We start from the raw sequence: 23110 nt of genomic DNA, 5'->3' as shown, positions 1-23110 counted from the left end.
CATAGTTGTTTTGAGGGAGCGTGCAATTGGCATGCTGACTGCAGGAATGTCCACCAGAGCAGTTGCCAGCGAATTGAATGTTCATTTCTCTACTATAAGCCTCCTCCAATATCTTTTTAGAGAATTTGGCAGTACGTCCAACCGGCCTCACAACCGTAGACCACGTGTATGGTGTCATGTGGGCAAGCGGTTTGCTGATGTCAATGTTGTGAACACAGTGCCAAAGGTGGCGGTGTGGTTATAGTATGGGCAGGCATAAACTACAGACAACGAACACGATTGCATTTTATTGATGGCAATTTGAATGCACAGAAATACAGTGACGAGATCCTGGGGCCCATTGTCCGGCCTATTTAGCAATTAGAATTTGTTATCTGTAATGGTTATGATAAAGTAGACATTGTTGCACACTATTGGCATATACACTGAACAAAAATATAAAACGCAGCATGCAACAATTTAAAATAGCTCATATAAATTCATGTAAGGAAATCAGTTAATTGAAATAAATTCATTAGGCCCTAATCTATGTATTTCACATGACTGGGATTATAGATATGCATCTGTTAATCACAAATATCTTTTTTTTAAGTAGGGGAGTGAATCATCAAACCAGTCAGTATCTGATGTGACCACCATTTTCCTCATGCATCGTGACACATCTCCTTCACATAGAGTTGATCAGGCGGTTGATTGTGGCCTGTGGAATGTTGTCCTACTCTTCTTCATTGGCTGTGCGAAGTTGCTGGATATTGGCGTGAACTGGAACACGTCGATCTTGAGCATCCCAAACATGCTCAGTGGGTGACATGTCTGGTGAGTTTGCAGGCCATGGAAGAACTGGGACATTTTCAGCTCACAGGAATTGTGTACAGATCCTTGCGACATGGCCGTGCATTATCATGCTGAAACATGAGGTGATAGCGGCGGATAAGTGGCACGACAATGGGCCTCAGGATCTCATCACAGTATCTCTGTGCATTAAAATTGCCATTGATAAATTGCAACTGTGTTCGTTGTCCGTAGCTTATGACTGCCCATACCATAACCCTACCACCACGGGGCACTCTATTCACAACATTGACATCAGCAAACCACTCGCCCACACGACGCCATACACGCCATCTGCCCGGAACAGATAAAACCAGGATTCACCCGTGAAGAGCACACTTCTCTAGCGTGCCAGTGGACATCGAAGGTGAGCATTTTCTCCCTGAAGTCAGTTACGATGTTGAACTGCAGTCTGGTCAAGACCCTGGTGAGGACGACGAGCAAGCAGATGAACTTCCCTGAGACGGTTCCCACCGTTTCATCAGCTGTCCGGGTGGCTCGTCTCAGACCATCCCGCAGGTGAAGAAGTCGGATGGGGAGGTCCTAGAATGGCGTGGTTACACGTGGTCTGCGGATGTGAGGGCCGGATGGACGTACCGCCAAATCTCTAAAAAGACGTTGGAGGCTTATAGTAGAGAAATGAACATTCAATTCTCTGCTAATGGCTCTGGTGGACATTCCTGTAGTTAGCATGCCAATTTCACGCTCCCTCAAAACTTGAGACAACTGTGGCATTGTGTTGTGTGACACAACCGCACATTTTAGAGTGGCCTTATATTGTTTAAATAGCTTCTTGATTGGCTTTTTGTGCATATGGAAAATTTCAGAGATCTTTTTTATTTCAGCTCATGAAACATGCGACCAACACTTCCCACGTTACGTTTCTATTTTTGTTCAGTATAGATAAATGCGCAACAACAAAAAAATCCGGTGGGGGCCTTTTGTTCAAAAAAACTTTTTATTTTCATTCGAGTACTCTATAAAAAAAAAATCATGTGAGTACTCAAACAGTCCAAAAAAAATGAGATGGCCATCCCTAATAACAGTAGGCTATGCCCCCATTACCCTGTCCCTGAAGCAAAGATGTTGAACCCATTCATGCTTCTGACAATCTGAACTAATTAGGAATTACAGTATGCCTTCCAGATCTAGTAGAGGAGTAATGAGAGCAAAGCAGTCACAGTTCGACTATAAGACAAAACAATACAGCCCAACACAATAATGAGATGAGCTCCATCATTGAAGGCAAAGAAAAGGCCCAAAGTCTACTTAATTGGCAATTATGGACATACACAGCACTCCAATTCCTGCGGCTTAGGATAGACTGTCAGGATGTCCTGTGCCTTCTTAACTTTGTCTATTGGACAAGGGCAGGGTCTCGGCCTAAATGCCAATTTCCTTTTACTATCAGCGATTCTAATGGTCCAGTGCTTCAGTCTGAGGCAAAGGGATTGTAGTTGATCATTAGGCCTTAGCCTACATAGCATGATTTAGTTGAAAAATACTCAAACAAATGAGATGGGGAAACCTTTCAAGGATTGGCTAAGTGGAGACCGATTGTTGTGCCGTCTACTTGCAGAATTATGCGGTATGGCCAATGACAAAACAATCTGAAATGTGCCTAATTTTATGCAAAATTATGAATTTCACCCAATGGCAACCCTTAAGACAAAAAGAGCTGGAAACGCCTTCATTAGCAACGCAGCCTGAAAATGTATGCCTAAACAAATATAATGATTTAGCCTATAAAACTTGAATGACTAATTGTATTAGCCTATACATAATATGTTAACATCAGCAAAAAAGCTATTTTGATCGTTAGATAGGTCTTAATTATTCTTCATTATCATAAATCCATAAAAATGTGCAATAAAAAAATTCAACACTACCTGTAAAATGATTGTAAGAAAGAAGCATATTTTGAAAACTGGTGGCTTCATCAGTCTGTCACCAAACAGCAGATTAAGCACATTGAATCCGATGTATCTATTCAATCTGTCTATCTCAATTCTCTGCATTTAGGCCGACATAGGCTAAATCTAAGAAAGTATGGTAAGACTAGCAGATAACAGGCTTTGTTAAAACAAAATAGGTCTAGGATTTATTTTCTCTCATATCAGATTATTCATACACACAACTGAACAGAGCCTTTGTTTACAGTTGAGGCAACATGAACCTGCTGACACACCCTCATGTGTATCAGAGGCAGCACAGCCGCTATCAGCACAAAAGAATGGACAATGAGTGACCAGGCAACAATCAATGAAACCTCAAGGATTCTCTGCACAGAGTACTGATTGAGGGGGTTGAAAACTTCACCTCATCCCCCACCGCTGCAAAACAGAAACCAACAAAATACCAACAAAGAAACACCAAGAAATAGAAGATAAGTAGACTAAATAGCCTTCATTTTATAGAGGCCTCACAAATAGCAATGAGCAAAGTCAAATAACTAACAAAGAACTGAGGGGCTTACCTTTATGGAAAATGTCAATTTGACTGCACTGAATGACAATGGCTGTTCTTCAATTACTATCCCTCACCCACACTGACTGAGTATCAACAAGCGCTGCCTAGGCTCCACATCCCTCCCTGACTATCATGAATAATGGATGAGCAGGCAGAGCCATGCCCCATCCCCTCTCTAACACAATAGAGACACACGGAAACATGACCATACATGACATGCTTTACTGTTCCCATCACCAGCGCTGTATGGGTACAGGCTTAAAATGTCAATGTAGATACATTTATGCATAATTGTTTAGTCCAGAAAAAAAAAAACATTAACATAGATAATGAGAAAGTGTGATGAGCATCCATTGTCACTGAATCCATCCTTTCCCAGCTTTAAATAGCGGATGTCTCAATAATGAAACACGGTCAAATACTAATTAATCAATGTATATTAATTTCTGATGCACGTTTACTGAAAAGGTAAAATAAGTTCTAGGTTCAAATACCACAAGAAGGACAAGGTAAAAACTCTATACCCACATGGTTTGGGCAGGCATAAGCTACGGACAATGAACACAATTGCATTTTATAGATGGCAATTTGAATGCACAGAGATACTGTGATGAGATCCTGAGGCCCATTGTCGTGCCATTCATTAGCCGCCATCACCTCACGTTTCAGCATGATAATGCACTGACCCATGTCGCAAGGATCTGTACCAAAATCTAGGAAGCTGAAAATGTCCCAGTTCTTCCATTGCCTGCATACTCACCAGACATGTCACCCGTTGAGCATGTTTGGGATGCTCTGGATCAACGTGTACGACAGCGTGTTCCAGTTGCCGCCAAAATCCAGGCTCTTCGCACAGCCATTGAATAGGAGTGGGTCAACATTCCACAGGCCACAATCAACAGCCTGATCAACTCTATGCGAAGGAGTTGTGTTGCGCTGCACGAGGCAAATTGTGGTCACACCAGATACTGGCTCTTTTTCTGATCCGTGACCCTACTTTTTTTAAGGCATCTGTGACCAACAGATGCATATCTGTATTCCCCAGTCATGTGAACGCCATAAATTAGGGCCTAATGGATTCATTTCATATGACAGATTTTCTTATATGAACTGTAACTCAGTAAAATCTTTGAAATTGTTTCCTGTTGCATCTCTATTTTTGTTCAGTGTAGTTCCAAGATCTCTAAATTTAACCAGTCAGCTCGTTATAGCCTGTCTGCCTGTCATGGGGGATGAAAATGCTGACGATATATTTCCATGGAATGTGTTGGTCACAAGGTCTTTTGTTTGGAAGAGCAAAGGGTCAAACAGCTTAAAATGGAAATGTTTCTGAATGCAATAGTCTAGGTACAGAGTTAATGTTTCGTCATCTTGCACCTTGCCTAAATGACCTAAAAGTCCATTGGGACAAGGTGCAACATAGCTTTGACGCAACCAAGAGACTTTTGACACTGTGCTGGCATCAAAGCTAGGTGTAACATAAAAATTATGAATCATAGGCTATAATGGGTGACTAAATATGCCAATTTACAGTAGCTCCATGACATTGCCAGGTCATGACTGACGTGCATGTCATGACGGACTTCTAAAGATAGCTAGCCAACTCTTCAGATGTTTCTAATGTAATGAGCAGGTTACTGTCAGTGGTATATGTCAGTACCCAAAAGTAGACCATACATTTTGAATGCTTAGCAGAACAGGAAAATGGTATAACTCACACACTTATCAAGAGAACATCCTTGGTCATCCCTCTGCCTCTGATCTGGCGGACTCACTAAACACACATGCTTTGTTTGTAAATTATGCCTGACTGTTGGAGTGTACCCTGGCTAAAAAACAAGAAAATGGTGCAGTCTTTTTGCTTTATGTAAGGAATTTGAAATGATTTATACTTTTACTTTTGATACTTAAGTATATTTGAGCAATTACGTTTACTTTTGACACTTAAGTATATTTAAAACCAAGTACTTTTACTCAAGCAACATTTTACTTAGTGACTTTCACTTGAGTCATTTTCTATTAAGTTATCTTTAAATGTAATCAAGTATGGCAATTGGGTACTTTTTCCACCACTGGTTAGTGTTACAGCTTATTGTTTATGCACAGTAAGCTGTCACAATGTTGCTAGAGGGGATGCCTCTTTCGTATAGGAATGTGACATTTATTTTCTCACTCCTACCTAACATATAGTCTAAATGTTGAATAAACTTAATTTGAACTTACTCTACCTGTCCGCTGATTTCGTCCTTATTCGGCTGGAAATGTGAGACAAAATATTCACAGGAAAGTCATATTAACTGACTTCCAAACGTTAGTCTCTGTGTGCCTTCTTTCCCCCACGGTGGACGGGTCATTAGACCCATAAAATCTAGCGGTCACACACGGAAAAGGTTCCAATCTTTTATTTTCCAAACACTTCCAATTATATACATGTTTGATGTTGGCTTAACTTGGCGTGGCGTTTTGATAACCTTGTAATTTTCTCTCGAACAAGGTGAGTTTTATCAATTTATTCGCCTCAATTTACTCTCAAAAATTCGAAATGTTAATTAGCAACAGAGAAGACTACAAATTCCTGCGGGTCATTTCTAGCCAACACTGTCAGCTACCGTTCACTAGCGCGATCAGATACATTTTTCTGCCTTTCCATGGTGAATCCATGTGCTGTATTGAAATGAATAAAGTGTTCAATTTCTTACGTACCCTGTATCTTTCTTAGCTAGCCACAGACTACACTTTAGCTAGCTATTTAGTAGATCAAATAATTTAGATTTACTTAGCCTATTATAGATCATTGTCTGTACAGTATGTCGACTTCGGTATCTATTTCAGACCTTACGGCATTTTTCAAGGACGAGCATTAAAAGGGGAGAATACCACTAAGTCTGGCCATATGGAGAAGTGCAGCTATAGTGATGGGGCAACTTAAAGGTTTGGTGAAGGCCAACATGAGGAATAAAGTTTATCCTGTGTCAGTGAGTGTACCTCTTAAGGATCCACCCCAATTTTAAATTTTCGCCTAAAATGACATACCGAAATCTAACTGCCTGTAGCTCAGAACCTGAAGCAAGGACATGCATATTCTTGATACCATTTGAAAGGAAACACTGAAGTTTGTGGAAATGTGAAATTAATGTAGGAGAATATAAAACATTACATCTAGTAAATACAAAGAGAAAAAAACATGTGTATTTATTTTTTTGTACCATCTTTGAAATGCAAGAGAAAGGCCATAATTAATTATTCTAGCCCAGGTGCAATTTAGACTTTGGCCACTGTATGGCAGCAGTGTATGTGCAAAGTTTTAAACTGATCCAATGAACTATTGCATATCTATTCAAAATGTTGTATCAAGACTGACCAAATGTGCCTAATTGGTTTATTCATAAATGTAAGTTCATAATTGTGCACTCTCCTCAAACAATAGCATGGTATTATTTCACTGTAATAGCTACTGTAAATTGGACAGTGCAGTTAGATTAACAATAATTTAAGCTTTCTGCCCATATCAGATATGCCTATGTCCTGGGAAATGTTCTTGTTACTTACAACCTCATGCTAATCACATTATCCTACTTTAGCGCAACCGTCCCGAGGTCGGGACACCGATCCTGTAGAGGTTTTAAGTTTGAGAATCTTAGCAATACAATGTGTTCCATACAGCTGTCAACATTCTACAAGGAAAGACGATTAATTATATAATCATTAACCAGATTTCCCCAGATGCGACTTAGATGAGTGATAACGCAATTCTAGAATGTTGTCATTGATGAGAATGAATCTAAAAATCTATTGACATTCAGAATGATTGACTTTTAGACATCCAGCCTGTATTGTAGTTGCATAACCAGAGACAAATCTTCAAAGTCACAGTATTTATTTATTCAGAGTGGTACATGCATTCAGTCTTGATTTATAGGATCCTTCACACTGTATGATATGTCAAGTGATAAGATCCCAAGTTAGCAATTGAACGTTTATGGAACAACTGCACTTGTTAAGTATTTTACAGCTTTAATGTCAATCAAAATAACTTTATATTGACAAAAAATATAAACGCAACATGTAAAGTGTTGGTCCCCATGTTTCATAGGCTGAAATAATAGATCCCAGAAATGTTCCATATACACAAAATGTGTACAAATTTGTCTACAACCCTGTTGGTGAGCATTTCTCCTTTGCCAATATAATCCATCCACCTGACAGGTGTGACATATCAAGAAGCTGATAAAATGGCATGATCATTACACAGCTGCACCTTATGCTGGGGACAATAAAAGTCCACTTTAAAGTGTGCAGTTCTGTCACACAACACAATGCCACAGATGTCTCAAGTTTTGAGGGAGCGTGCAATTGGCATGCTGACTGCAGGAATGTCCACTAGAGTTGGTGCCAGAGAATTGATGGTTAACTTCTCTACCATATGCCGCCTCCGACTTTGTAAGATAATTTGGCAGTACATCCAACCGGCCTCACATCCGCAGACAATGTGTAACCAGGACAGCCCAGGACCTCCACTTCCAGCTTCTTCACCTGCGGGATCGTCTGAGACCATGAACATTAAAATTATAAGCCTCAGAACCTCACATTCTAAATGCTGGGATGAAATCTCAAACATTAAGCTTCAAATAATCAAACTGGTGTCACTAGGGACAACACTGTCCACTCTGTGGCATAAACCAGTCAGTAGATTAACATTTACTTATTGCATGTGAATTTCCTTACTTTTCTGCAGCTGATGATACTGAGGAGTATTTCTGTCTGTAATAATGCCCTTTTGTGGAGAAAAACTCATTCTGATTCCCAAGTGGGTGGGCCTATGCCCTCCCAGGCCCACCCAAGGCTGCGCCCCTTCCCAGTCATGTGAAATCCATAGATCAGGGCCTAATGACTTGATTTCAATTAACTGATTTCATTATATATAAACTGTAACTCAGAACTGTTGAAATTGTATTTAGATTTTTGTTCAGTAAATATAGCACATTTCTTACAACAAATGCATTTCAAGGTGTTCAAAGTCATGCATATAGCACTTTCCTCTTGGCAGGTCTCTATAGGTGACCAGGGGATTCTCTCTACCACATGTGAATGCTCCCGTGGAGCGCCTAAGTCCAGCCATGCAACTGCATTGGCTATTTGTTGCGGTTCACAATATCGGCTGTATGGATGTGTAATGTGAGTGGAGGAAGCCACTTTGTGCCCAACCAGATGCAGTCAGTGGAGGACCTTTACCTGGCCCGAAGACTACAAGTCTCTGCCCCTAGAGCCCACAGAGGAGGATCTTCAGTGGCTAAGGAACCATCTCTGGGGCAGGTTCAGTGGGATGGCATGTCTGTACCAAACATTTTTTTTTTTAAAGGCACCTGGAGCATGCCGGCATCCTGGCTGGCATGGCGCTGTCGGGTGGAGCAGCAGGATGCTATACGGCAGGCAACAGTTGGACAGTGCACCAACCCCAACTGGCACACCATGAGAGGGAGGTTGACGGACAGAAATGTGGCGCAGCGGTTAGGACCAAGCACGTTACTCCGTCGCTGCAAAAAAAAAAAGGTTCTCAGATCACAGTCATTGGATGGGGTGTTGTCTGTAAAGTGGGGCACAGATAACACCAAGGCATTCAAAATGGCTACAGGGATGGACGTGCAGGAGTCAGGGCTTTGGGTCACGTATCCTAGGTGCCTCACCAGATGGTCTGGTGGGCACCACAGCAGTGGTGGAGGTCAAGTGTCCCTATGGTGCAAGGGACCTTACCATTGAAAAGGCAGTGAGTGAAGTCGAAGGATTTCTATATCCTGGAGGGTCTTATTGCCTCCGTGAAGACGATCCTTACTGGCACCAGGTCCACTGGATCAGCGTTCTCGTCACGCCTCCTGTCAGTACCTGTTTTCAGGGAAGCCAATGGTCCAATAATATTCCACATATACAGAACAAAAATATAAACGCAACAATTATTTTTTTTTTTACTGAGTTACAGTTCATACAGTCAATTGCAATAAATTAATTATATAATATATAGATTTCACATGACTGGGCAGAGGTGGAGCCATGGGTGGGCCTGGGAAGGACATAGGCCCACTGGGGAGTGGCTCAAAACAACTAGGTGTTTTGAGCCTTGAAAGCTGATTGGTTGAAAGCCATGGTATATCAGATTGTGTAACACGGGAATACAAAAAATATATATTTAAGTTGGCAACCAGTTTATAATAGCAATAAGGCACCTCGGGGGTTTGTGATATATGGTCAATATATCATGGCTAGGGGCTATGTCCTCACAGCCCTGGGCCATATGCCACACCTCCTTGGGTCGTATTGCTTAATTGTAGCAGTTAACACAAGTTAAATCGACATCAATTGATGGAAAATGACCAGTAGACTTCGGCTCCGAACTTCTGCTTGTCTTCAGAAAAAACCCTCACCGAAGTCCAAAACGTCACAAAACATAATATATGCACGAACTGTTTCGACTGGGAAGCATGCGGACGCCTTTACAAGCGCCGAAAAATGGCCAAATACTGACCACTATGTCGTGAACAACATCAGTGTGAGGATCAAATCAAACCTAATTTTATTGGTCACATACACATGGTTAGCAGATGTTAATGAGGGTGTAGCGAAATGCTTATGCTTCTAGTTCCGACCATGCAGTAATATCTCACAAGTAATCTAACAATTTCACAACAACTACCTTATACACACAAGTGTAAAGGAATGAATAAGAATATGTACATATAAATATATGGATGAGCGATGGCCGAACGGCATAGGCAATAGTGGAATCGGCGGTTCGCGTTCAAAATAAAAGTCCCCTATTGAAACTGATGCAAATTGATACAAATAATGGAATCGTGCCAATTGACTAGTTAATGCTAAACATATAAATTCAACAAAATGTAATTTAATTTGACACAGATAAAGTAGTCAGTTGAAATTGTGGATGTATTAGACTTCATAATTGCATTGGGGACATAGGCCTACTTATATGCATTGTACAGCCTTACCTATGGATGTTGGGTCCATGAAATGGGGTATCGGCCTACTCAGTGTCACCCACAGATTACAATTCTGACGAGTTTACACAAATATTAGTGTCGTAGCTCTTATTTCGGGACTTCAACTGTTGGAAATACATAGGCCTACTCATATGCACTGTACAGCCTTACTAATTGATTTTGGGTCCATGAACCAGGGTATCAGCCTACTCAGCGAAACCCACAGATTTCCAATATGATCGCATCTCTTATTGCGGGACTTCAACTGTTGGAAATCACCTAACTGTTCAGCCGATTGTGTGTATTTAACATTCATCTTGAAATGCACAGCCTTACCTATAGTCGAGTAACGGTCAACTCCTTTCTCTCATATCGAGGCGGAGTTGAGTTCAAGTAACCGGTAGCGGGATTTGCTAGCAACAAGTCACCTTCAGTCAATTCTGAAAACGCTTACCTTACCGGTTTGCCCTTTACAACTGCGGTCCTGAAATTCATACTTTGAACTTTTATTAAATAAAACCACGTAAACTGAGATTCAATTAGCACGTGCGTGCGGATTTGAGCAACACAAACGAGAACTTGGGAGGTTGTATCCTATTTCAAAAATTAAGTAGTATGAATTTCAGCACCCCGCGGGAAAAGCGCAGTTGTACAGGTAAGCGTTTTCAGAATTGACAATTTTACAAGAATCGACTGATAGTGACTCAATGTTTTTGCTAGAAAATCCCGCGACCAGTTATCAAAACTCAAACTCCAATAAGAACGGGCTGAACGCTCAACCTTACCTATGGATATTGGGTCCATGAAATTTTAAGTAAGCTGATACCCCATTTCATGGACCCAATATCAATGGGTAAGGCAGTCCATTGCAAAATTAATGTGCAATAGGCTGAATAGTGAGGTGATTGTCCATAGTTAAAGTAGTACGAACTGATAAGAACTACAACGCGAATATGTGTAAACTCTTCATTTGTGTTCTGAGTAGGCTGATCAACCAGTTCATGGATCCAATATCCATAGGTAAGGATGTACATAATATACGTATGCTCCAATGCAATTCTAATACATAATTCTAATCCAGATTGCGATATGTTTGTATTTTGTTGAATGTATATAACATTACAACCTTGTTTCGAACAATTGTGGCATAATTCTTTTTTTTTTTTTTTATCCGTTTGCAAGTTAATGAGTGACTTATTTTGAAGGCGAATCCCGATTCCACTATTGTTGGTCACGCTAACGTTGTTCACGACAAATAACAAAATACAGAGGCTAGCCAGGTAACATGGTTGCTAATCACAAAAACCCAGTTGCTTCTTACCTTTACGATAAATAAACAACGTCCTCTCGTTCAAACTGGATTACCCCGTTTCCTGTTTAATTTTCCAACGTTTAGTTTCTTCACTGTTTTGAAACCACAACAATATTGTACTTAGCGAACTAAAAAACGCTTGCCTGAAACACTAAGAACAACGTTTGACGATTTGTGAGGGCGTGACGTGGAGAAAAGTTAGCAAAAAAATCCAACAGCTGCACCGTCCCTGGCAGTTTCATCGTCGCAAATTTCAAATAGATCTATCATTGTTCAAGACTAAAAATGTGTTGTTCAATACTGGCCTGTCACGTAATCTGGTTTATTGATGTGCCTACATTACAGTGGAAGATAATCGTTCATCGTGGATTGTTTGCACAGCTAGGTGGTATAGCCTTACTATGAACCACTGAAAGTGACCTAGAAATGTAATCCGCTGGTTTAATCAGTACTGCCAAGAAACATACACGGAGTCACGGACACAGTCCAGAATAACTGAAACATTTAGACTAAACAAAAATACATAGGCCTTTGTCCCAACAGCCACTGACTGTTACAAAAACAAAAAAAGATTACCAGAAAGTATAAGTGGTCAATGCTTCAGTGTTACCAAATGACAAACAAAATTAAATGGCAGAATAGACATTCCTCAACCTTCTCAAAACTAGGTCAGTAATTCGAAAGATCCATTTACCAATACATTTTCTTAATCCAAATTAACTGTACATTATTAAGAATGCTAGCCCAAACTGGAAAACAAGCAGTGCAACATGGAAAGGTCATTTTGTAAACAAAATACAAATACTATTCAGTTGTCAACAACATATGTGTCTGGATTTTTGGAATAAGAGTAATTCGCCTTATTCAACCGACTGAATAATGATAGCTAATACCTGGGAGAGAACTGGTGAAAGCATTCCAAATATGATCCAAAACTGATATAGCATTCAGAGCCATGTTGACTGACAAGGGATACATTAGGATTATTAGCAGTCATGTGGGGCATTGATGGTAGATGGAGGGATAAGGCTAATGTGCTGTCTTATATGTTTTTCCCAAGTCTGAATTTTACCATAGACATGACTAAAACAAATGCTTCCAAGTTGAACAAAGAGATAGATTGAGCGACAGCTATACAGAACCTCTCACACACACACAGCAGAGGATTCTTGTTTGTTTTAGGTTAGGAAATGAGAGGGATCTCATAGACCCAGATTTTAAACAAAGCAAGCCTTTTCATTTCCACTCCGCTTTTGATTAGGTCCAGGCCGGTGACTTCACGCTCGTCAACTAGCTTGTTTGTCAAGCGCCCTTTTCAAGTGAGCTACAGGGCCAGAGTCAGACACACAGTATTTAGCGTGCATCTCAATAATCCAAAGTGGCTTTATCTCCTTTCCTCCATCTATACCAATTTGAAAGAGCTAGATTAGTGGAAGCTTGGCTGGTAGCCATGGTAACTAGGGCATCTACCATAGTGCTTTCACCGGTCCTACATTTCCAGACTAGTGAGGATGAAAGGAAGGAGACAAGTATTCCATGTTAGACTATTAGGATGCACCCTAAAACAAACCCCTTCCAATAATCCCATATGGATTAAATATGTCTATCCTCGCTATGACTCCCCATCCCTTTTTTGGCCTCTTCCCCATATAGTACTCCACACTCACATTCCAACCAAAGGTGCAAAAGAAGGCGAGTGAGAAAGCTGGTTTAAAATCTCTGTATTAGTATTTAAAAAATAATTTCCCTTTGACATAAATCAGTTTAAGTACTATTATACAAATCTTTCCATAAGTTTCTTTCTTGACACAAAAATAACCATTATGCTTTCACACACATACAACATATGGGCCATTTATGACATGGCACTTTGGACATTTGGAGCCGTTTGCATTGATCTGCTGGTTTGGGGTAGCTTAGTTAAACCAGACTGAATACTACACAAGCTATAGTGAGCGTAGTGTTACGTCTGGTTTCACCAGGCTAGTTTTGGGTGGCCATGCAGTGCAATTATCAACTTGCTGGTAAAGATAGCCCACCTTTCCCCTCAGGCATTTACACCTTGACTACAAATACACTCATAGACCACATGAACATTTTAAAAATCACATACAAACATTTATGGCAGGAGTACAGTATGGACGTTAGGGAAAGATTACATATGGAAACTCAAATCTGCTGCATGGTTGTTACTCATTATCACAAAATAAACCCCTAAACTGGTTCATTGGCTCCCATCTTGGTTGTACTACAGTACTTATCCAACTCTCACCAGCTAATGAATGGTGTGTGGTCCAAAAGATCAATGCCTGCCTGTGATGGAATGTTCCATACCTCTCCAGAAACAGGGCACTGTGGAACAATCAGGATGTGTAGGTTATGCTCATGGGCTGTCCTCTGCACCACAATTAACCCCCCCCCCCATGGAAGAGTTGGTTGGACCCACCTGATAGAACTCTTGTACACCAGTGTTTTTTTACATTATAGTAATGAGAGAACCTCTTGGGTTGTGGCTTATGTCTGGGATCTGGCTTGAAATATTTGTTTTGTTTATTAAGAGGGTCACAAGACAAGCGAGCATACAAGTTAGGGTTTATGATTGGAGCATAAGAATTGTTATGTTTGTTTTCCATTCCAATTATGTCAAATACGTACAAATAATATTACATACAGTAGGCTTCCTAAATGGCAAATACATATTGCCCAACCTTTAATGTTAAAGGTAATTTATATGAATCTAAAATCAGCTCTACTTGTAGTGTGATAGTAAATGTTACATCCTACAGTAAGGTCAAATAATCTTGGTTAACCCAGAACTAAAATCTTGCATCATTTGGTCAGTCTGTCCACGAGTGATTAGGTCACAAACAACACCGTTTGTTGAATTTCATTTCGAGGCTATGGATTCAAAAACGAATCTAGGTGGCGATTTCCATTTGAGTTCATAGTGAAACTAGAAGCCTATATGAAGATGTCAAACCAGTTTAACAAAACTGAACTTGTAACTGATGTTAGAGGTAGGCAAAACGTATGACCCTAGAGGAAACCTACAGTTTGTAATCAGATACAGGAGGAAAACAAAACCTACACAGAATTAACCCCATGTCAAAAAAAGCCCTTAAAATCAATTACCGTGAATACACTCCCTTTGTAATGAACGAGTATCATTCCAAAAAAGCAGCAGATACAAAAAAAAGTGACAAAAGAAAAGTGACAGTTATCAAACAATGTTTAGAGGATCCTAAGGCCTGCTTGAAGTTGGCATCTGACAAAAAAGTTATTTCTTTCATATTTTTCACTCAATTTTCTATTACACCTCTTTTCCTAGTAGAGGTTACATCGTTTTCCTACCCTGACAAAAATCCTCTCGATACCCATGTCTGACTAGCCTGTATAGCGCCCGCTACACTCGAGGTCAAACTGCAACTCCTTCATTTCCCAATGCCACAAGCGCTCCCCCTCCACACAACCTTTCTCACCCTGCAGAATCTGCACCTAGCCTAGCCGCTAACTTGTTAGCAGTACATAGAGGTAAGGAAACTTCAGTCAGCTTTGCATTCTTCGGAATTCTGTCATTTAGCATTGCACCATTAGCATCATCACTCATTAGATCCTAGCCGTTTAGTGGCCCTCGGATATTCCTCTCGTTACTTCTAATTTCTCCAAAGCATGGTTTGCTGTCGTTCCTCGCTACTGGAAGGTTTGATGGGTTGTTGTTGAACTGAGTTTGTTATTGTCTGTTATTCCGGTGTTCCTGTCAATTTTTTGGTTCTTTGTGGTCTCAAAGAATCGCTGCACTTTGTCTCTGTGCCGGTTTGAGCTCTGAGGTGTGGGTTGGAGGGGCTTCCTCCCGGGTCTCATGTGGCTTTGTTTTTCTGGTTGCAGTTGTTGTCTGTGATGTTGTGGTCTCCGGTCAACCCCCCCTGTAGGCTGTTCTGCTGTTGTTGCTCCTCCTTGGCGCGGAGGTGCCATGGCTTCACTGGAAGGGCTAACACCAGCAGCAGGCATGCTATGTGTATGCAGTAGTACCATGACCTGGCGAGAGAAAAATCAATCAGTGAAGTAATCAACCAATCCAATGTCATCTATTCGGTATAGCACTCTTCACAAATGCATTCGTCACGAAACACACATCCAGGCCTAAGCCGCTGAAAGAGCATGCCGAGGACAGTTTATGTGGCGTAAAGATTCCAGAAGAGTTCGCAATATGTCAATACAAAATAATATGGACTCATTATGGGTCCCAACAAGTTATGCTAGCTAATCCTAATCGGATAGAAAATCCTGAGTTTTATATATCTGCAGTCACAGTGTATTTGTGATTATGGGAACATTATGTCCACTCCTTCCTTCCATTTCAGCAGCCAGCCGTCCCCAAACTCTCCTGTTTAATGACTGGGTTTTATACGCTCCTCACCCTGGCAGATGACACAGAATATTTGCCTCCATTTTACTGGAGTGCCCTGAATGCATAAAAGCCCCTCTTATTTCTCCGTGTGAATCATCCCGGTCATTAAGTGGTCTTGTTAACAGTTGGACACTAAAGGGGAACGGAGCTAATTCTCTGTGCCATGTGCCTGTCTGTGCCGTGCTCATTTGCCTGCCTTTTTAAACAGGCATTTGTATTAAAGAAATAAAATAAATCCCATCAAATCTACAGGGGTTTTGAACTTGGTGGTGCTTCCCAGGATTCTAAGGACCCAACAGTATGTGCAATACACCTTTGTAGTCTACACATGTATTAATAAAAGTTACTGTTTTGAAAATAGGCCTGCATTACATTACAATAGTGCTGGTAGAGCATGTGGATTCAGTAATGTCACTGACCTGTAGAACTTGAGTGACGGCCCAACGGCCAATAGGACGAATGGCACAACCGTGTAGCAGATGGCGACCTGAGTCCCCGCCCACGTGATGACATCGTAGACGCTCTTGTGTGTCGTTGAACCCAGGAAGTACGGTCTGATGTTGTGTCTAAGCTGGAAGTGAGCCAAATGAAGAAATTGTGAATAAAATCACATAGCAAACGCCTCACACCATTATGTTGCATAAAGTAAAAACAAAAAAACTTGCGGAGAAGATGTGATGGAGGTTAGCGACTAAAAGAGAGCCATCAGTAAAGGCACCGAAACAAATCCGCTTTCAGACGTAATAGGCACGTTGTAGCCATTATAAACTCCCAACAAGAGGTTTACTGACCCCGTTCTTTATCTTACATGAACAGAAGCAATACACTTCATCATTAGTCCATGACCTGCATTTAGAGTAGCGATATGAATCTCAAAAGTAGAGCTTCGTCTTTCTGAAACAATTTTTTTCAGGATATGGCTGAGGTGCGATTCGCTACCGTTCTCACAGGAGGTTTGCACAAGAATGCACTGGTCTAACAAACAGGACGCATGGAAACTCCCGTACCAGCCCATGCTCACACCAAATCCAATGCTTAAATCAATCCATGAGGGTAAGTGAGTGCAAAGTGCACACTTTCGGAGAGGGAACGGTAAAAAAAAAGTCCCTCTAGTTCTGGGTATCATGACATCTTGTGGTAGTGTTATTCCTAGATGTGATGAGAGGGAGAATGGAGCCGAGTATTGAGAGGTGGAGGTTCTCTCGGGACACTGTCTGCCAAAGGCCTTTCTGCCCTCTAGGACTCTCCTACTGTCACCATGGTGATCCTTCTGTCCATTACACTGTGATCTCAGGCTCTATCATACTGCTACACACACCCTTGCTCGCGTATTGCTCATGCGTAAGCAGACTCCCACGCAACCACTGTGCCATGGGCTATGGGCTTTAAATCCAGGACCTGTAGTTTTATAGTCTCCCGTTAAAATAAGAACAGGGTCACAGCTCAGTCTCCCCGTGTCATCTCTCTGCTGTCTTTACATAATAATAATAATAATAGAAGTAAAATGGTGTAATGTTTATCAATTTTAAGGTCTGCTTTGGAGCTAATGGTGACTGTGACAAATGCATTGACGAATGAGATGGGGCAACACCAGCTAAAAGACATCAATTATGTGCTTTTGTAACCTTGCGTGAAACCTGAGGATTTCTGTTTTTGCCAGAGTTAACACCTCGGCTTTAGCTCAAAGGGCTAATGCAGTTTTGAGTTGTACTGACAACCCATGTAATCCTACCTAAAACCCCGAGAACTCGTGTTCGCTCCAAGAGATGACACCTAGGGTTTAACCAGTACCTGTAATCTGGTTCAGGTTATTAATCAACCTACCAGGGTGTTTACAAACACTACAGGAACAAGATCAACCACATGTATTGATCACATGTTTACTAATACTGTAGAACTTTGTTCTAAAGCTATATCCGTACTCATTGGATGCAGTGATCACAATATTGTGGCACCACACTCCAAAAAGCAAGTGCTGCAGGCCCTAGTTTGGTCTTATCTTGATTGTGGTCCAGTGCTTAGAGGAAAGTCCTAGTTAAGCTGCAGCTGGATACTATCACGCCTCACCTCTGCTATTATTACTATACAGGACGTTATTACATAATGGACACGATCGCTGCAGAAGGCCCAGAACAGAGCGACACGTCTTGCTCTTCATTGTAATCAGAGGGCTGATATAAATACTTTGCATGCCAGTCTCTCTTGGCTAAGAGTTGAGGAGAGACTGACTGCATCACTTCTTCTTTTTATAAGAAACATTGTGTTGACAATCCCAAATTGTTTGCATAATCAACTTACACACACACACATTTACCCCACCAGGGGTCTTTTCACAGTCCCTAAATCCAGAACAAATTCAAGAAAGCGTACAGTATTATATAGAACCATTATTGCACGGAACTCTGTTTCATCTCATATTTTTCGGATGAACAGCAAACCTGGTTTAAAAAGACAGATAAAGCAACACTTCACGACACAACGCCTCTCCCCTATTTGACCTGGACAGTTTGTGTGTATGTATTGGTAGTGATATGTAGGCTACTTGTACTTTTTAAAAATTATTTTTATTATTATGTATTTTTATTTATGTAGTTCAGTCCTTGAGCTGTTCTTATCTGTTAATGTTCTGTAATATGTCATGTTTCATGTTTTGTGTGGACCCCAGGAAGAGTAGCTGTTGCTAAAGCAGCATGGGGATCCTAATAAAATACCAGCTCAAAGAGGTAATGCAGTTGAGGTGTGCAGACAACCCAGATATGATTCCAGGTCAGTAACACCAGCTGTGTTGGCTGTTTACTCACTGCCCGTGCTGCCATGGTCATGCCAATGCCCGTGAGAAAGGTGAGGTAGTACCCGGGGTACACTCCGTGCCACATGGCCGACAGTAGGAAGGTGGCCGCTGTAGGGTTGATGGGACAACGCTCATAACACACCCTGTTGAAGACAGACATGGTACAGATATAGCATTAGCATCCCCGCTAAATGCTAATCACAAGACTAAAATCGCAGCCTGACTGCACATGATGCAGATCTAGCATTAGCACACTAGCATCCCAACCTGTGTAGAGATAATGGCCCAGACGCAGTGCTAGCAGATTCAGTGCATTATCAGTGTTACTACTGATATAAGCCTACTATCTGTGATTGTACAATCTACTATATACATGACTACCGTTGTGAGATAGTACAGCGTAATCTGGTTTCTGATGCATTTTACCTTTTGAGCCAAAGCGCTGTCTGGATATTCCAGTTGTCGAGGAACATCTTAAAACTGGTGGCAAACTGAAAAGAGATTGATGTTGTTGAAGTAGTGAATGTAGCCTAAATATATTCTACTTCTACAGTACTAGTGAAATGTGAAGAAGAAAAAGGCTTACCTCAATGTCCAGTATTCTCAAATTGGATATCAGGTCCCATCTTGGTGTGCCATCTTTGTTGTAGCCATTGAAGCCGAAGCCTGCAGCGTTGTTGATGGCATCAGCTGTCCAATGGGGAAAAAACAAACAAAAAGTTACCAGGCAGAATGGCAGAGGCCAACAAAGAATAACAATATCCCTTACTGTCAAGACCATTCTGTTTGACTGTAGTAGGCTCTTTGGGGGTACTGTTCTCCACATTGACACAGGAGGGCAGTGTAACACAAGTCAAAAAAGTAGCCCAATTTTTTTGGGTGACTTTACAAGGGCCACTACCCGAGGCAATGTCACCCTGATTTGTTATATAGGGTGTCTAGCACCCACATAATTCTCCCCCAACAGCCTTCAAATGTCCAAAACTTCTGTCTGTTGTCCATCTTGGCTTACAATTTGAATCCCCACTCCCTGCACAATAAAGCCTTTAGCCTCTTGCCAGGTCATCATTGTAAATAAGAATTTGTTCTTAATTGACCTGCCTAGTTAAATAAAGTAGCACCCACATAATTATCCCCCAACAGCCTTCAAATCCCAAATACTTCCCAGATAAAAAAATGTTATTTTACTTCACATCATTTTAAAGTGCACTCACACAGGGCCCAAATGAAGTAGTACTTGGGCCGGGTGGCCAGCATGGAGAGGTACAGATAGAAGACCTGGAGGATGAAGGGGGTAGAGGCGATGAACTTCTCATCGATGGAGCGCTCCACAGGAAAGGTCTTGGACACGGACAGGAAGATGGCCAGGGAGATGGCACACGTACACAGCTTGGAGATCACGTTGTTCTGTGAAGGCGAAACAGATGATTTTAAGACATGAGGTCATGCATGCTTATGACAGTCTTCAGAAGCATTATAACCAGATCATCGATTAAACCTGCAAACTAGGGTTACCAATTTTTTTTTATTTTTTTTTATCGTAGATATGTCAAGATTTGAACACGATGTCAATAAAACGAAAAAAGTAACCACATTTTTATGACCGGGTTCACCCACCACATGAGCTTAACGAGTTAACGTCTGAAATATCAGCTTTGGGGGATGTGAGGAACTTAACAGGTATAGGCCTATCCCATAATGTACAACAGCAGGAAATATTGGACGTGTTGCAGCTTTTGTGTTTTGCCGTCTTGAATTGCCAAATTGCCACTTCTGTTCAAGATTAGCCTATAATTCACTTATAAATCGCCAACACTTCAGCGAGGCTAGGCTGTCTGAGGACGCTATATTTAGCACGGCTTGTATTGTGTCCCTTCCCTTTACTGAATATCTGTTATAAGTCTCTCACAGGAACAACTTCACACTCAAACTCTCGAGTGAGATATCAATTATAAAATGCCAACGATGTAAGAATAATCGAGAAGCGCTACGAGGGATGAAGTGACACGCTACATTATTTTCTCGAGCCATCCAGATGTAAAAGCTTATTTGGGTTGTAATTAAACTGTACCATCTTAACGAGGAAACAACACATTATATAGGATTGTAGGTTACGGGATTGATTATCATTGTTGTGGTAGACACACACACAGAGTAAGAGGGCATTTCTCTTCTGCCGTGAAACCAAACGTTATAAGAAAAGACTGAATTCATTGGCGGTTATCATGCAAAATAAGCTCCTTCGTTGACATGCAGGCTGTGAGTTCCTCAGTCTAGTCTGGTAACCTGGTGATAAGACCATCGTGGAGATTAGGAGAGAATAGAACGGTGACTGTCTGGTGGCGTCTCATTGGAACTTTTCAGCATCTGTAGTTGAATTCATTGGAATGAGAGCTGCATTTCTAGACAAAGGGACTGTGGTACTGGTTGTTCTAGGCATGAAAAGCACAGTGTTTCCATTCTGAAATACAAGACGGCATAACTAGGGCCTTGAGTTTTTCCTGGTCAAAGGTCCATGTCACAGTACAGCAGGGACAATGTACATTGTAATATTGTTGTATGGTGGTATTAAACATTTTGTATTGTAGATATGTAGTGGGGTACTAAATGTTATATGATGTACTGTTTTGTGTGTGATGGAAGTGCCTCAATGTGTTTGGACCCCAGGAATAGTAATGGGGATCCCTAATAAATACAAATACACGCTTTACCATGACTGTTTGTCCACTATGTACTATGCAAGCCCTAACTCACACTATCAATGATCACCAACTCGTCCTAGAAATATAGGCTGTGCAGGCATTTGCTCCAGTCCAGCACTAAGACAACTAGTTCGACGACACCTAATCCTCAAGCCCAGGTGTGTTAGAACCGGACTAGAACAAAACCCAGGACCAGAGGTGAAGACAAATTGACAACGTATCTATTCTATTCTACTAGGTCCATCCTGGGTATGGGGAACTCTAACAAAGAGACTGGCGTTGTGGTACCTTGGGCGAGGGCTCCGTATGCTTGTACTTCCCGTTCTCCTTCCCGTTGGCCTCCAGGTGGCGAGGCTGGTAGGCCGTGCCCTTGATGAAGGCCATGTAGTCGTTGTAGGAGCAGGTGGGCCCGGCCAGGATGCCCATGAAGTTACAGTTGTAGCTCAGGTACTCCAGCAGACTGGGCATCTTCCTGGGGGAAGAGGATGAGACAACGAAGGGGACGTTAGACAGATGTCGAAGAGAGGCAGCTGTTAGCGTCAAGCGGAGGGTCGTCTCTACCGGCCACGCTAGAAAACGTGGACGTGCTGGACGCCGTTCTCTGAGCACTCTAACCTACCTTCCATCTAACGTTACCCTCGTCTCGTTTCTATCCACGTGTCTTTTAGCACGGTAAGTAGGGCTAACATTACCCCTACCCCGGCTTTGACCCTAGGTTAGAAACAAGTAACACATGCGTCAGCACTTTTGTTGTAAGCATGGCCATAGTGAACGCCCATCAAGTAGAGACCTAGTCTTCACTGAGGGGACTCAGCAGACACATCCAGTATGATTGAGCATTCAGAGCATTCGTAGACTTTTGTCAAATGGATGGGTGCGGTGCTTTTAGTTCTAGGAGCCGATTTGTAAAAAGGGGCTTTGTTGCGCTGGGCTGCATTTGCGTCTGTCTGGCTCTTTGGAGGGAGTAAGTGAGGCCTTTCCCTGCAAAGTGCAATCTGTTGAGTGTGGTGGTGGAGGTACAGCAAGGTTGGGGTTTGTCTCGAGGGTAAGCAGCAAAGTCACAATAACCAAGGTATTTCGGCCAAAGGGTCGGCTAGGTTGCACTGTAGTTGAGGTGTTAGGGGTCACATCAGCAGATGACATGGGGTCACCAAATCATGGGCTGGTACCACGAACTGAAAAAGTTAGTGGCATCAGTGCCACCAGGGGAAAATGTTAGTCCGGAGCCCTGGTCACATGACACGGGACATAAGGTACGGCTGGGTACCCTTTGGAGCAGGGATACAAACTCCTTCACAGCCCCTGTGACTGTGAGAGGAGCCGTGGGGAGTTTAAGTCATAATAACCGCTCTAATTATCGCTGATACCAAGAGCATTCTGTGCTCAGTAATGTCATGGGAAGAAAATAGAATATCATGAAATTCCTCCGGAGGCAATCATTTTCATCTTATTCCTCTTCACAGAAGCAAATATCCTGTTGTGAGCGACATTTTGCATGGAGCCTACAATCTTTCCTTGTGTCCAAAGCATGCAATATTCTCACTCAATATTATTATAGAATCGGAGTATGAGTTGATAAAAAGACCCTTGTTTGTTACAATGGGAGAG

The 23110-nt window shown here is 41.7% G+C and overlaps 2 protein-coding genes across 7 annotated transcripts in view; both read right to left on the bottom strand.

Annotated features, from left to right (window-relative positions):
- The window catches only part of kidins220a (kinase D-interacting substrate 220a), a 90826-nt gene extending 85150 nt beyond the window's left edge, over nucleotides 1–5676 (bottom strand). For 2 of the 6 annotated variants that reach the window (XM_055864294.1, XM_055864298.1), the window contains exon 1: nucleotides 3308–3432. The gene's annotated coding sequence lies outside the window, so the exon portion shown is untranslated. Of the gene's footprint in view, nucleotides 1–3307; nucleotides 3434–5018; nucleotides 5107–5523 lie in introns of those variants that run through there. The other 4 variants (XM_055864295.1, XM_055864296.1, XM_055864297.1 and 1 more) reach the window with 4 other exon arrangements.
- A 7631-nt stretch (nucleotides 5677–13307) lies between these two features.
- Nucleotides 13308–23110, bottom strand: part of mboat2a (membrane bound O-acyltransferase domain containing 2a) — a gene marked incomplete in the record, with an annotated part of 90033 nt that continues 80230 nt past the window's right edge. The window contains 7 exon segments of the mRNA XM_055864293.1: nucleotides 13308–15636; nucleotides 16429–16580; nucleotides 18811–18943; nucleotides 19227–19291; nucleotides 19387–19490; nucleotides 20015–20207; nucleotides 21791–21974. Of these exon segments, the coding sequence (XP_055720268.1) occupies nucleotides 15459–15636; nucleotides 16429–16580; nucleotides 18811–18943; nucleotides 19227–19291; nucleotides 19387–19490; nucleotides 20015–20207; nucleotides 21791–21974 (1009 nt within the window).

The sequence above is a fragment of the Salvelinus fontinalis genome, chromosome 16, assembly GCF_029448725.1.
Source record: "Salvelinus fontinalis isolate EN_2023a chromosome 16, ASM2944872v1, whole genome shotgun sequence".
Lineage (NCBI taxonomy): Eukaryota > Metazoa > Chordata > Actinopteri > Salmoniformes > Salmonidae > Salvelinus > Salvelinus fontinalis.
The sequence above is the reverse complement of the archived record's forward strand: the minus strand, read 5'-3'. Positions and strand labels throughout refer to the sequence as shown.